The 15,010-nt window shown below is 43.3% G+C and overlaps 1 protein-coding gene across 9 annotated transcripts in view; it reads left to right on the forward strand.

Moving 5' to 3' along the window:
* The window catches only part of MITF (melanocyte inducing transcription factor), a 108,569-nt gene extending 98,351 nt beyond the window's left edge, over positions 1–10,218 (forward strand). For 7 of the 9 annotated variants that reach the window (XM_059822987.1, XM_059822989.1, XM_059822990.1 and 4 more), the window contains 4 exons: positions 2,681–2,737; positions 3,762–3,837; positions 5,542–5,689; positions 8,473–10,218. In XM_059822987.1, coding sequence (XP_059678970.1) covers positions 2,681–2,737; positions 3,762–3,837; positions 5,542–5,689; positions 8,473–8,874 — 683 coding nt within the window. In that variant the 3' untranslated portion in view covers positions 8,875–10,218. Of the gene's footprint in view, positions 1–2,662; positions 2,738–3,761; positions 3,838–5,541; positions 5,690–8,472 lie in introns of all 9 variants that reach the window. The other 2 variants (XM_059822988.1, XM_009818048.2) reach the window with 1 other exon arrangement.
* The last annotated feature ends 4,792 nt before the right edge of the window (positions 10,219–15,010 follow it).

Consider the following 15,010-nt stretch of genomic DNA (forward strand, 5'->3'; position numbering starts at 1 on the left):
CTGTAAATTTCTTGTCATGTCGGTTCTTCCAGCAGTGCTCTCAGTAAGCCGTGGGAGGCAGGGGGAGGGCAGGGGAACATTAAAAGCCTCTTTCTCTCAAGCACATGTGTACAGAAGCTGAATAGTTTCAAGGAGGAAATAAGAAGTTTTGTATTCTCAAACATGTTTTATTTTTGCTGTTCTGCTTCACTTGAAAGGATATAACCACGTGTAGAGTACGGTATACAAGGCAGGCTTGTCTGCAGGAAAAACAAATGGACATCCATGACAAAATCATCTTAATACCCAGAAATGGTTGTTCTTAAGGCCAACAGGGAGTCATACTGCGTGGCAGAGGCATAGTTTTCTTCTTGTCTGTTGTCTTTCTGGGTTTCTGTTGTTGAAAACTCACAGGCTGACTCAGTTGCAGAGCAGGTTCTGGGCAGGAATTAGTTTAAGCAGAACAGTTTTAATAGCCCTGGAGTCAACTTCTCAGGAGGAAATGGCACATCTCTGAGCTGGCGGATATTTGCATTTATATGACTGCACAAAATGTGAGTTCAGCACCAAATGAAGACACACTAACTGCACAATGATTTGTGGCTGCTAGAAAAAGAAAAGCTTGTAGAGTGATGGAACTAAGAGGAGGGTGGGAGGGGATGAGAACTCCTCCAAGTCCTGCATTACAGACAGTTTCATTGCCCCAATTATAGAAAGTTAAAGGTGGCTGTAGACTGCAAACTAACCATCCAACTTGTTGGATGTCCAGTCCAGGCTGACGGATTCACTGCAGAGAGTTGTGTAAGGCTTCAGGCAAAGAAGGCAGAAAGAGAGGGGAAATTAGTGAGTGAAGTGGTCTTATGGAAGTCCTCAGTACATCAATAACAGACCTGAACTAAGTTAAATATCTATATACTACATTCACCTGTATGCAGAAACAATTTAGATGAGTGCTTTTTCTGTTCAAAATATATGCTAGCAGATTGCATTTAATTTAGGAGAGGTTTAGGAATTAAACTCAAGTTTAACAGCAGTCACTTTGACATAGATCTGGCTAAGCCTTTGTGCAGAAAACACTATTGATGGTGCTTTCTGACAGCCAGCGATTTTTAAAATCAGAATGTTATTGCAGGCAGGAGTTTTCTGGTTCTCTGTTTCCTGATTTTGCTCTTGGAACTAGGCTGGAGAGAACTTACAATGTTTAAATCTAACATTTGTGAGAAACCTTTCTCTATCCAACTATATAAATACCAAAATTATGCATAACCAAGAAAAGTCAAATCTGATGTTGATGAACGGTTGGTGAAGCCCAGCATCTGATGTTGATGATGGTTGTGAGTTCTCAGTTGTAGTTACTGAAGCATTTAATGGGAATCCTCACCTAGGAGTGCACCTTCCATCAGTTTTGGCCTTACAAACCTCATATCTGTTTTATAAAGCAATGTCAGATTAAGCCCAAATTTCATTGAGGCATGCAATAATCTTTCAAACTTTTGGGGGGAACCTTTGGGAGCCTAGCATAGAAAAGGGTAGTTTTGTTATACTGCATATCATATTGGGGTAGCTCTGTATTCTAAGCAATGACGTAGTAAACTTCCAGTACTCAAGGGAAACCCCTATCACCTCTTTTGAATTAGATGGGACATAATCCATGTTCCTTAAAACTAAAATAATACAGGAAAGAAACTTATTGGAGTGAGTTGAGAGGTTTTGTTTCCGTAATGGAATGTGTGATAGTAGATTATACACTCATTCCTCCTCACTGACTTACTGTGAAACTAAATAATGCTTGTCGGTTTTGAGATTTAATTGCAACAGGGCAAGGATTAATGACCTCACCTTTTTAAAAAATTAAAAGGGGTAGAGCAAATATGAAAATAAAATTGCTTGAGAAATGTAAGATCAAATAAGAACTGAAACTAACAAATTTAGTTATGCTTTTGCCTGAACTATTGCACGCTGAAGTCTGATAATAAATGTGTGGAGCAAGGTTAAGAGCAGTTCTGAGTTGAGGAGACAACTGATGTGCAGCATGGTTGTCGTTATTGTTCTTTTTGCTTTTCCTGAAGCAAGGACCATTGTTGCTAATAAAGGTGTTGAATTTTTAATATTTTTTTTCATATAATGAGAACAGTTAGTGTAGCTGGAAAATACAGTATTTTTAATAGGTCGCTTAAGTTATACCTTGAGTCGTATGGTGATGTACACGCACGTGCCACAAAAGGACGTAGCCTTAATTCCGGTGAGTAGAGTCTCTGATTCCTGACTGCTTCACATCCTGTGCAGGTAGCAATGCGATAAGCATGCTGTTCCTCTGGTTCAGCTTCTGTGTGGTATGTAAGCGTGCCGGCTCTATGTAAACGTAGGAGAAGGTATGTTGGATTTCAGCAGTCTGTTGTCCTCAAATACCTTGCTGAATCAGGGCCTCGGCGGAAAACATTCTTGTCACAAAAGTCAGTATGGGGAGTGTGGGAATGGATGCTCCACAGGTGCAGGGGTGAAGCTGAACATCAGCGTTGTGTTTTGGCAGTCACAGCTTACAGTACAGGCCCTTCTCACTCGCTGGAATGGCTGTAATAATTGGTTTAACAAATACAGATCAGGCTTCCTGCGCAAATGTTTCACAGACTGAAACGTTGTGTTTGAATTACTTTAATTCTAATTACTTCATTCACATGCACAGCATGTATTTTTCCTACAGAGTCAGAAGCAAGAGCGTTGGCTAAGGAGAGGCAAAAGAAAGACAATCACAACTTGAGTAAGTTTTGGTTCTTTGCATTTTGCACCAACCGTAGTTATGATTTTAGGCTTTAAGTGTTCAAATGCTGGTGTGTTAAATCTGAATGAGGCACTGAGTGTAGTATATAGTACCAGTTCATTATGTTATGCCCATAGATCAAATTTGTCGAATTCTTCTGAAATGTGTGCTTGAATCTACTATTGAATTTTAAACTTTTTTTTTCCCCAGTAAGCCGAGTTAACCAGTGGCTGTTATCAGTGGAATTACTGGGAACAACATTTGATCCAGTTGCTTTTAACAAATCCGCCTTGCACAATTTTGCCTTTTTTTTTAAATTAGTCTAAAATCTTAGATACGTGGTTAGTTTGTGACTTGAAACATCTGTGTGCATCCTCAGTGTGGCAACTTTATAAATTCCATTTTTGAAGGGAGCACGTATTTCCAAGCTGGAAAAAAAAAATTAAAATAATTAGCATCTTATGACTTAAATGATCCTTAAGTTGCCCTTTTATACTTTATATTACTAGAAAAAAGGAACTGTTTCATGCCTTGAGCTATTCAGAAGCCTCTTCCGTAGCATGAAAAGCTAATGCAGGAAAATTGGTGCTTAAGTTTGATTTTGGATCCTTAAAATGTTGCATCTGGAAGAGTACTTTAAAAAAGAGACTATCCATTTTGTCCCTTTTCCTGCTTTGGGATTTCCTTGAGTCTAAATCTAAATTTTTGTATCTGAATTTGTCTGTGATGCTTTTCCCTAGGAAAACATTCACTTCTCAGTTGAGTCCTATGCTAACACAGCCATCCTGGTTTTCAGAGTCTCAGTTTAACTCGCCACTTTAGCATTCCCACATTTTTACAGTATAGACAGAACTTCTCTTTAGAGTGTCCATGTGTAGGAGAGCAAAATAAATTACTCTGTCACTGGATTTTAAGCTTCAGGCGAACATTTCAAAGACGCTTAAAGAAATCTTTGATGAAACACTTTATATGTTGTAATTAAGTGTGAATATTACTTGTAACATTTGTGCTGTTTTTCCTAAAGTTGAACGAAGAAGAAGATTTAATATTAATGATCGTATAAAAGAACTAGGCACTTTGATACCCAAGTCAAATGACCCGTAAGTATAACGTACCCAAGGAGACTGTGGGAGGGAGGTGTTAAAAGAAAAAAAAAAAATGTTAGGGGAGAAAAAGAATTTAGGAAAAAAACCCAAAAAATCCCAAGTTTGCTTGTATGATCTTGGCACTCCATGGCTGTAGACGTGGTTGAAGGTTCCGTTATATTTTTTGAAGATTGTTTTGGGGTTTATTCTTTTCCCCTTTTGGAATTTGCTTAAGTTTATATTAATTTGATGATTTTTGTCACAAAACAGTCACCGTACTGTTGTGCAGCAGCTCAGCATCCAGCAGGACCCTGTGCTTTGGCAGGGCTGGTGTTGATGCTAGGAATGACTGCCTTACCAGAGGTAGAGTTGTCAGGATGTGAAACCTTAGTCTCGCTGCTTAGCTGGCTGCTTGGCTGCTTGTCTTGCTAAATGATTCTTTTAATTTATTAGATGTCATAGCTTGGCAAGACAGAACCAATCCCTCTTTCTGTGAAAATGGAGGGCAGTTCATCTGGGAAGCCGTCGTATTCCCCTTCCCTCCAAGAAAAAAGAAGAAAAATAGAGTGTAGCCGTGTGTCTGTTCACTGATAATTTGCCACTGTTTATGTTAATGTCCTAGTAGTTCTTTTAGGTAATTTTACTGCTGCCTACTTGTCTTAACACTTTCCCAGTGCAGATTCAATAGCAAGAAACCCCCCTTGCTCTGGAGCTTGAAAGTCTCGCTCAAATCTGAATCAATGCCCTGTGATGCTTCTGGGGAGAGTTTCCATTATTTTAAGGCAGTTGCTCATGGAGCAACTCATAGCTGCTCTTCAGAGAGGCTCTTTAGCTTCCTCTAAGGCAAGCAAGACAATATTGCATAGTATTGACCTATGAGACAGGTGGATCTTTGGTCTGATACTTTGCAGTAAACTTCTTTTATTTAAACAAAGTAAGGTGATGTGGGGGAGAAGACGATGCAGGCAGCATCTCTCTCTAAAGCAAGCGTGGGAGGAATAATGTGGGAGAAGCCGTATTGGAGCCACATACCCCCTGACTGAAGAACCATCACCCCTAGGCTGCGATGTGGCATTTGTATCTTATCCAGAATTTAAACTTAAAGCACCTGAATGTGCTGCTGTATTGGGCTCGGCTCTTCCTACTGTAGCACAGCTGTGATACAGTGCCACCAGGAGGACTACTGCTTGCTGCTTCTTGGGAGCTGAAGGGCCTCAGGTCTTCCTTCCACAGAAGCAGCAGGTCATATATGGGCCTTTTAATTCCCCAGCTGAAATCAGGCATTACCCAGATAGCAAGCCGTGCGATGGTTGAGAAGAGTCTTGTGGGGTTTTGTTGTCGTTGTCTTGCAGCCTTGCTGTAAGGCAATGAAAAGAGCCCCTGGTCTTCAGTTGCTCTGCCCAGTGCTGGTCCCAAACTGTGCAGAAGGCAGGGGGCTGGCCCCGGGGGGCTGCGGGGAGCCTGGGTGAACGCAGGGCAGCGCCTGGGCTCTGTGCCCTTGGGCTGGGCTGGGGCTGGCTGCAGGCTGCCCCGCCGTAGCGGTGCTCTGCCCCCCTCTAGTGCATTTCAAATGCCTTCTGTGTTCATAAACTGGGGATAAATATCAGCCAGGTGTTAAGTATGTATGAGGTGTAATTATGGCTGCTGATGTGAAGGTAATGACTACGAAATAAAGCCTCCCTGAGAGCCTTAACTCTGCCTTTTTTATTGATTTCAAAGGGATATGCGCTGGAATAAGGGAACTATTCTAAAAGCTTCAGTGGACTACATCCGTAAGCTGCAAAGAGAACAGCAACGCACAAAGGAGCTTGAGAACAGACAGAAGAAGCTGGAACATGCCAACAGGCATCTGCTGCTCAGAATACAGGTTTGCTGATAAATAAGCTGCAGATGCTCTTGATGTTGCAGTGTGTGACTGCAAATAATGGTAACTGAAGTTTGTTTGTAGGAATGTGGAATGAAGGAACCACCGTTTTAATAAATGGTGACCAATGCTGAGATGTCTGCAGAGATTTTTCCAGAAAAAAAACCAGGATATGTTAGTTTAAAAAAAGAAAAGTCCCAACACTCTAGTAAACCACTTAGGCCTGGTCTGTTTTTGTTCTGCTGTGGCCAGCATAAGTTGCAAACCATACTATAAGAAAGATTTATATGGTAATTTTTTTTTTTGGATGCCAGATGTAAGGAATTGGGACTTCATATATGATTTATTTGTTGATAGTGATCAAATTTAGTTCAGCTGTTTGGGAGTATGTTCACTTGTTTGTGGAGTTTTTTTGACCTGTAGCTTTAGTGCTTGTTTTCTTTTCTTCTGAAGCAGTTTCAGATGAATGGCAATAAATGAAATCTTGCTTGTGGGTTTTCTAAATTGTGCAGGGACCAATCTAGGCCCTGTCTGTCAGAGAAGCTCTGTGGATTGCAGTCTTCTACATCTGATCTCTTCTTTCTTCTCTCGATCAGCCTCTCCCTGATGCTCTGCAGGAATCTCATCTGCTTTGTGATAGAGGGTAAACAGTGCTTGCAGGAAAAAATGGACAGGGAGGGCAATATTGGTGACAGACATTGCAGCACTGTATCTTGAGTTCCACATAGGTATTTTGGGGACTGGCAGCTGTATTTAATATTGAGGCCACCCTGGCTTGTCTGAGAGCAGTTACAGAGAAGCACACCTAATGCGAGGTCTCCAAGAGTTTACGCAGCAAGACAGCCAAGAGCTATGGATGTTGAGCTGCTTTTTTTTGCCCGAGGAGCTATGGTTGTTGTTGTCTTTGTTCCTTGAAGTCTGTAAGACTATAAAACAGTTCTCCTTTTCAACACTGAAAAGCAGCAGGTGGCATGAATATGTTTTTTCCATGGGTTGTTGCCTTGTTAGATTCACCCAGGTTCCCAATAGCCTATATTACACAGAGATTTAAGGGTGAAAACTCAGTTTCTCTAATTAATTTCTTTGCCTTTACCTCAAGCTGGATAGGAAAACTTAGCCTTGCAGCCTACACAGCTTTTGTTGTCAACTCTGTTCTCCAGGTGAGCAAAGATAGCTGGATATCCACCCCTTTCTGTGAAAGGGTAATTAAAGAAGTATATCTAGAATTGGGTGTAGGAACACGTAACGTGGAGACAGTGATGGATCAGTCCATCGTGTCCGTCTGTGCGTCCCACATATTCTCGTGTTGCTACTCACGTGCAGTGAGTAGCAGCGAACAGCAGCGAACAGCTGAACTCTGCATGCAGGCTGCAGTGTGCCAGGCTGGCTGCTGTGTCAGGAGACCCCTGAACCACAGCACAGCTAATCCACAAAGTAGCTAATGAAGTTAGAAATACCTGAAGAGTCAAGTGTGGCTTTAAAATAGAACAGGCTGGGAGGAGCTTCAGCAGAGTTTTCATACTTTGTTGAGCAATCTGTTTGCTAGAGAGAGATGATAAAAGATGCATGACCCTTCTACAGAGCAACCTTCTCTTTAGAGCTGGTGAGGAGTCTGGAGCACAAGTCTTATGAGGAACAGCTGAGAGAACTGGGGTTTTTTAGCCTGGAGAAGAGGAGGCTCAGGGGCAACCTTATCGCTCTCTACAGCTACCTGAAAGGGGGTTGTAGAGAGGTGGGTGTTGGTCTCTTCTCCCAAGTGACAAGTGACAGGACAAGAGGAAATGGCTGCAAGTTGCCTCAGGGAGGTTTAGGCTGGATATTAGGAAAAATTTCTTCACTGAAAGGGTTGTCAGGCATTGGAAGGGAGGTGGTAGAGTCACCATCCCTGGAGGTATTTAAAAGATGTGTGGATTAGGTGCTTAAGGACATGGTTTAGTGGTGGACTTGGTATTGTTAGGTTTATGGTTGGACTTGGTGATCTTAAGGGTCTTTTCCAACCTAAACGATACTATGATTCTATGATCAAGCAGTGGTATTTCAAAGCTAAGTCAGATCGCTTTTTAAGCATCTTTCATCTTATTTTGTATTATGCATGCTCTGGCTCCTTCTTCAATCAAAATAACATAAAAACCAGACCCTTGAATAATGGGCAATACATCTGGCAGCAAATAACCTAAAGTCTGTATTTTCCCTTTTTGTGTTGATTCTGATTAAGCACAGAATCAGGAACTGATGATTTTTGGCATGTTAGCTGATGGAAGAAGTGCTTCCTTCTTCCACCTTCTCCATTGATCTTGCAGTGTGCCTTTACAAGCTTGTTGTCTTAGCCTGAAAATGGAAAAAAGGCTATTAATCAGCCTCGGTGATAGGAATGTCCAGAGACAGTACAATCACAACAGATTGTGAAAGTACTAAGCATATGCTTCTGCTATTTTTATTTTTTTTTTTCAATTTTTAAATGTTTTCCTCACCTGACCTGATGCCAGACTTGCTGAGGGGAAACATGTCTGTTCTTCAGGGTGCTGGGTTTTGGCTCTGGTGTAGGTTCTGAGGAGAAGTGTGAAGGACCTGTGTGGGGTGGTGTTCACCCACCTCTTCAAGAGACTAATGTTCAGGTGAAAATCTGCAGGGCAGAAGCGTACAAGGTGCAAGCACTTGTCGCTGCTGGAAAGGGAGGAAACGGTTTGTATACAACAGAAGGAAACTGTAAGCCACAGTACACAAAAGCGTAAGGTGACAGATTTTGCTTTCAGATTTTGTAATTTGTCCTTTATCCTTCTTCATAGGAACTTGAGATGCAAGCTCGGGCACACGGACTGTCCCTTGTTCCATCTACAGGCCTTTGCTCCCCTGATATGGTCAACAGGGTCATCAAACAAGAGCCTGTGCTGGACAACTGCAACCAAGACATCATGCCGCACCACACAGACCTGTCTTGCACTACCACCCTCGACCTCACTGACGGTACCATCACCTTCAGTGACAACCTCGGAAATGTGACTGAACCGACTGGCACTTACAGTGTTCCTGCAAAAATGGGATCCAAACTGGAAGATATTTTGATGGACGATACCCTCTCCCCTGTCGGAGTAACCGACCCACTACTTTCCTCCGTGTCTCCTGGAGCATCGAAGACAAGTAGCAGGCGGAGCAGTGTGAGCATGGAGGACACCGATCATGCTTGTTAGCATGTACTTGGCACACCTTTCATAAACTGCTTTGTTTCTTGATCAGTAGATTAAATAATTTACCTTTTGTAGAATTTTTTGATTTTTTTTTCCTTGTGCTTCATCAGCAGCCCAGTGTGTGTGCGTGTGTGTATATATTATATATATAGGATTTTTTTTAGAATTTTTGTGAAGGAACTTGTATATTCTATTTTAAAACTACCAATGCCTCCAAAATATTGTACAGCATATGTACAGTATCTGTGAACTGGATTCGCCAATGACTTTGAACTGGTCAAATCTACTCAAAGCAATAGAATTACGAATGAAGAAGTCTGTTTCTACTGGGAGGGAGGGGGGAATTGTAGAATTGTAAATGTAACCTATTTACTTGGAAACAAAATGTAAAGTTAAAGAATGTAAAGAAACCAAAAAAAAGTAGTCCAATTTGTAATTGTATTAATTGAATAGTGCTGCCTTAAAGATACAGTGTCCCTCAACCGTTGGTCTTTACATGACAAGTGTTTAGGGAAAGATACCCACCCTACTCCACTCAGAATACAAACAAACAAACAAAAAAAAGAAATGTTAAGACATCCTGATTGTGTTGATTGTGATATAAAATGCTGTTGCTGAAAATTGCAGGGAGATGCAAGTCTCTTTCTCAGAGTGCTGTTTAGCTTTACTCTGAGCTGATTTGGATTTTTCTTTTGATCATGGTTCGAGTTTTTCTCTTAAATTTTCTTTTTTATTTTGTTTTGTAACACGCATTGGTGGCTTGCCAGCAGTAAACCAAGCAGGAGCACTGTGAGTTGGTATACACTCTTCGGACAAAAAAAAATTGATACATTTTATCAGCTGGGCACATTATGTTGTACATATCTAATTGGCTTTATTTTTTTTAAATTGCATTGTACAGTTTATTTTGATTTGCATGGATTCCTTAGTTATCCTCAACTTTTTGTTTTAAATATGTTTGTATTTCATTTGTAAGATTTTTGCCTCTTAATATTGCAACAATTTTTTGACATTTTTAAAACTCATTGGAAGTTTTCTGCGTTCTTTGTAAACACTTGAAAGGAAGCTTTTATGCAGGGTTCTGTGTTTTAAGAGAGATTTTGAGAATATTTTGTATATTACAGTCTCACTTTGAAAATGTTTTTAAACGCATTTAAGGTAGAGTACAAATTTAGATTAGGTAATAAAACAACTCTGTAGAGAAACTGAACTTACATATTTATTTTTAGTGATACAGAAAAAAGTAGTAATATGCTTGGAAACATAACTATGTAGTTAATATACCCGTTATAGTAATTTGTGGTTTATTTCAGCACTGGGGCTGACATAAGAAAAAAACAAAGAAAAAAAAAAAAAGTAAATTACTGTATCTGCAAATAACTGTTACTTGATAACAATGTTATTAATTTTTAACATGCAACAATGTTGTAAAAGTAGTTTGGTGCATTATCTACTCAAGTGTAGTCCTATGCAATAACGGTAGTTATACTTGTATTATATCAAGCCTAGGTGTTTTACAGAGGTGCCGTGTGGTGTTATAAGCTGGGCGGATTGAATGGATTTCTCAAATAGCAGCCTACAGCTGACTCGCAAGTGGCAGGCAAGCGTATCTCGTTCAGAATGAAGTGCCTTAAACTCTTGCTGTAGTCTTCCTCGACTAGCACTGACTGAAGTGTGGCATAGGAGAGAGCTTTAGGGTGGTGTTTTATAGGACGTTGAAGTGTAGCATGGTGCCTACGTATAGAAAACAAGAGCTTCCCGTTCTCCTTTGTGCTACACTGGAAATTACATAGGATAAATGAAACGGTTAGTGACTTGAGTGCCAGTTTGGCAGGCTTTATAAGGAAACCTTGGTCGCAGCAGTTAGTGTTCAGAAATCAAATGTGAATTGGGTAGTGATGGGACAGCTGGGGACAATGTCTGGAGTTCCCATAGCCTGCAGTGTGGCTCGCTGAGCTTTCACCCAAACGTTTCCCCATGGAAGGGTTCTTGAAGTGTCCCCTGCCTGGCACCGCTTCTCCCGGCGCCCATGGTGAGGGGCGTGGGGCTCGGCGGGGACGCAGCTTGCTGCTACAGTACTGTGGGGTCTGCATTCATGTCGCTCTTTCTGTGGCTGTTGCTGGCTGTGTCCGGCCGTCTCTGTTTCCGCTTGAGCAGCAAGCTATGTGTTAGCATTGATGCAACCACTGGGTTGTGGCTTTTTTTTCTTTTTTGTATTTTGAAGGAGGAGCTGGAGTTAGATTATAATGATGCCTCTCCCCCCCACCCCAGACAGCTTTTGGGAATGTGTCTTTCCTAGAGTAGTGAAGCTCTGGCCCGGGGCAGGACCCGGGAACCTGCAGGATGCGCTGCAGCCATCATGGTCTTTGGGCAGCTGTGCCATAGTTAGCTCCGAGTCGAGTATGCGGGTGCGGGCTTCTGGTGCTGCTGTTTGGTAATGGTGACAGGTAAAGAAAATCAGGGCAGTAAAATGCTTGTAGCTGTAACACAGGGTTGCATTACCCTTCCCCATTAAAATGGGTCAGTTCTGCAGCATTGTACAAAATCAGGGTGTGCACACTTGAGTGTAGTAACTGAAAACCACTGAATATATTGAATAAGGCTTTTGGTTTGATGCTCATGCTGGGCATTCAGAATTTGAAGTCTAGACTGTGGTATGTAAGTATTTTTCAAGCTTATGTGAAACACTGGTACTCACTGATAAAAGTCGCTGTGGCCCCAGCAGCTGTGTTGTGTGTTCCCCGTGTGTTGTGTTGCTCTGGGGTAACATATGACTCGGCTGTGCCCTCCTCGCTCTTCGCCTCATGTTTCCGTAGGCTACAGCCCTCCTCTGAGTTTGCCTACTCCTTTGAGTAGAGGCATGTTGATGCTGCAGTGGGGACATCTCTAGGAGACACGGACCTCCAGGTGGGTGCTGACTGGAGATGTCTTTGCCCGTTTGCGCATGGTGGGATGTGTGGCTGTGACGTTTTACAGGGGATCAATGGCAGAGGGCAGAGACAGCGATTAAAGGCAGGGTTTGGCATGAACTAGGTGGAGTGAGACAGACAGAAGTTGTTGCCCAGTCTAATGACGGTGTCTTGTGTGACACTGGGCCGGCGGTGGCTTCCCTGAGCGGGTGGATGGTGTACCCTACCAATTCTCACTTTGCCAAAGCCATGCAACAAGTGGGGATGTGCAGAGTACCATGAAGTTCTTCCTTACTGCTTTTGGCCTATAAAGCAATATTTAACTCTTACAACCTGTAAAAGCAAAAAGGTGGTACATAAGGAAAGCACAAAGCACAAAATAATGCACTTACATTTATGTTGTTTGACATAAAATGCACTGGGGGGGAAGCTGATGTTGATAATAGTATAAATACCTATATTTCTTGAAAAAGTGACATTAATTACTGCCTCTTGCTATGATGCTTGGTACTGTAATGTTGATATTCATCTGCTGTTGACTGCAGCAATAATTTGTGTATGGTCCATAGCACTGTAAATTATGGATCAATATTAATGTATCCAATGAAATAATTTGAACTGTTGTTCTTGATAGATGGATTAAAGCATTTGGTTTTTCACATACGTCTGTGTAAGCCACTCGTTTTCCATGTAAGTGAACCTTGTTTTTCTGTGCTTTTGAAGTCCCAGCAGTGCTCCTGTGTTTGTGACTTGGCAGTGGACGTGTCCATGTTCCTGACCTGGTGTCAGTCAGCAACGCTGGTTGCATCAGAGCTGTCCGGTCGTGTTTGTATTGCGGTAGCACGGTGGGGACGGAGCTACGGATCAGGCCCCACTTGGGCTTTGCAAATGCACACCAAAGCGGATAAACCCAAAGCTTATGGTCCAGTGTAAGGAACAAAACAGGTGGACGTGAAAAAATGTCATTGCCTGTCTCCCCTCCCGTGGGCTCTTGCCTTTCGCCGATCTCCCTTCTCAAAGGGGTGTCTGCCAAAACCAGCCCCGGCTGCATTGCCCTTCGCCTCCCAGCAGCTGCCCTGTTTCAGGCATGGGCTCGGTGAGACCTCGGGGCACCTACACCTCTTTGCCATGCTGTCACTCCTGCGAGGTTACCTACCCCCAGCAGTCCCACGCAGAAGCACATCCCTGCCATATCTGTCTGATTTGTGCACAGAGAGATCCCAGTCCTTGCTCTGCTCACCCCCTGGGTCGCTCCTCTGAAACCTCCACTCACCCAACGTGCAAACAGCCGCTCCTGGATTGTGCTGGGAGCTGCTACTAGTGCTGGTTAGGAACCAGCTGGGGTCTTGTTTTGTCTTCCCATCTTCACTATTTTTCCCTGTCTCTCTGTTGCTTCCATCCCTTCTGGTCTTGTTCTTCGACAGGCTGTCGCTTACTGTGCTCACAGCGTGGAGTCCTCACCACCTCTGTGGATGTTGCTGCAGCAGCAGTGGTTGTTAATGCGTATTATCTCACGGGTTTTAAGCCCTGAATACAAACAGCAGAAGTTTTGAATTTGGCCTGTGTCTTGAAAATCTGATACCTATTAGGAGCAGAAAATACTTAGTTCAGTTGCAATTAAAAATTACTAGCTGTCCTGCATCACTTAATTTAAAAACCAACCAAACACAAAGTGCTGGGCAAAGCTGCCTGACTCTGCTAGGACTACAGTAGAAAAGCCCTGCTCCCTCTTTGTAGAAGATACTCGAGTTAAAGCTTGTGAGTGTTTCCAGCAGTCTCTGTAATGCTATTTCTTTAGAAATTCAGCACAGTATTAGAATGTGACATTGTAGTAGTGTAATAGGAAATTTATTTGTCAGCAGCCTAGGATATGATGTCTAATTTGAGTTTTTTAGATGCGTTTTGGCTTTCCTTTTGATGGTCGGTTGTGCCAGCGCTGTGTTTTGGGAGTGAATTTCTTGTCTGTGGGAGCAGCGCCAGGTTTCGGCTGGGTTGCAGAACCCCGGAGAGCAGGAAGAAAACCTGTTGTGGGGGTAGAGGCTGTAAGCAGTTGCTCAATGTGTGTCAGCAAAGAGGTGGTAGCAGGTCTGCTTAGAAGCATTTTAGTTCCTTTGGACAAGCCTGAGAAATTCTGGGCAGGGTAAGAAAGCGGATGTTAAACATAAGGCTCCAACGCCTGGTGGGGTCTGGTTTGCTGGAAAGCCCCGTGGCCGGGCTGCGGGATGCTGTGGGGCTTGGCTGCACGGTGCGGCGGCACAGCAGGACCCTGCGACCACGTCACCGCATCGTGCTTTCCTTCCGAGGAGATGCACCTGGGAGCTCGGTGGTTCCCAATGCCGGGAAGGAGACGGTGATTGCGCTGCCTCAGCGGGTTCAGCGGTTGCTGCTCCTTTTGCTATCGCATCTGGGAGCAGTCCCGGCACTGAATGGTGGTCACATTCTCTTTTTCTCCAGCGCCTTTGAAATGCACTTGCTTAAAATTGCAGGGAAACGGCTTGAAAAAGTGTGCCTGACTTATTAAAGCCAATAAGGTTTAATAGGATGCTGGCTTGCGGGTCGTGCCCTGACCATCGCCGTCATCTTTGCCTATGACCCAAAGTGCACCCTTACTTAAAATGGCACCGTTTTTAACTTAAGTTTTTGAGAGCAACTCTCAAGGCTCCCGTCTCCACTGGGGCCTGAAGCTGCAGTTCCGGTGCAAATCTTACTTTTTTATGACTTTCTTACTGGATTGTAAAGGAGCGTGAAGGCTTCTGTCAAACTCGGCAACGCGGAACACGGATGGATGCTCTCATTTACGATTCCCCGGAGAGAAGGCAGCTCCCAGCCCTCATGCTGCCCCTCTTTTACCCCATCCCTGTGCTTCCCAGGGCTGGGGTCAGCGGGGCTGAGGCACCGTTGTGCTCTGTGGTCGCAGAGGGAAACGATGGTTCCTGCGAAAGACGTCTATGTTAAATTCTGTCCAAGAGCTGCACAAGGCAATGAGAAGGCCTCTACGGTCAGTAGGACAAGCCAGGGCACGCAAAGCATCTAAATATGGATTGCTCCTTTAATGTATTTATAAAAATCACCATGGCCTTGATGTACACGGTTGCATATTGTGGATACTGTCTCAAAGGAGCTACAGGAGAAATCCTTAAATGTCCTGATGCATCTGCTGTGGGCCAGGGGAGCTGCGCTGGGGGTCTGGGTGGCTGTAGGACACCATCAGGGGCTTTGGGAGCTGGGCA

Source organism: Gavia stellata, chromosome 12 (assembly GCF_030936135.1).
Source record: "Gavia stellata isolate bGavSte3 chromosome 12, bGavSte3.hap2, whole genome shotgun sequence".
Taxonomy (NCBI): domain Eukaryota; kingdom Metazoa; phylum Chordata; class Aves; order Gaviiformes; family Gaviidae; genus Gavia; species Gavia stellata.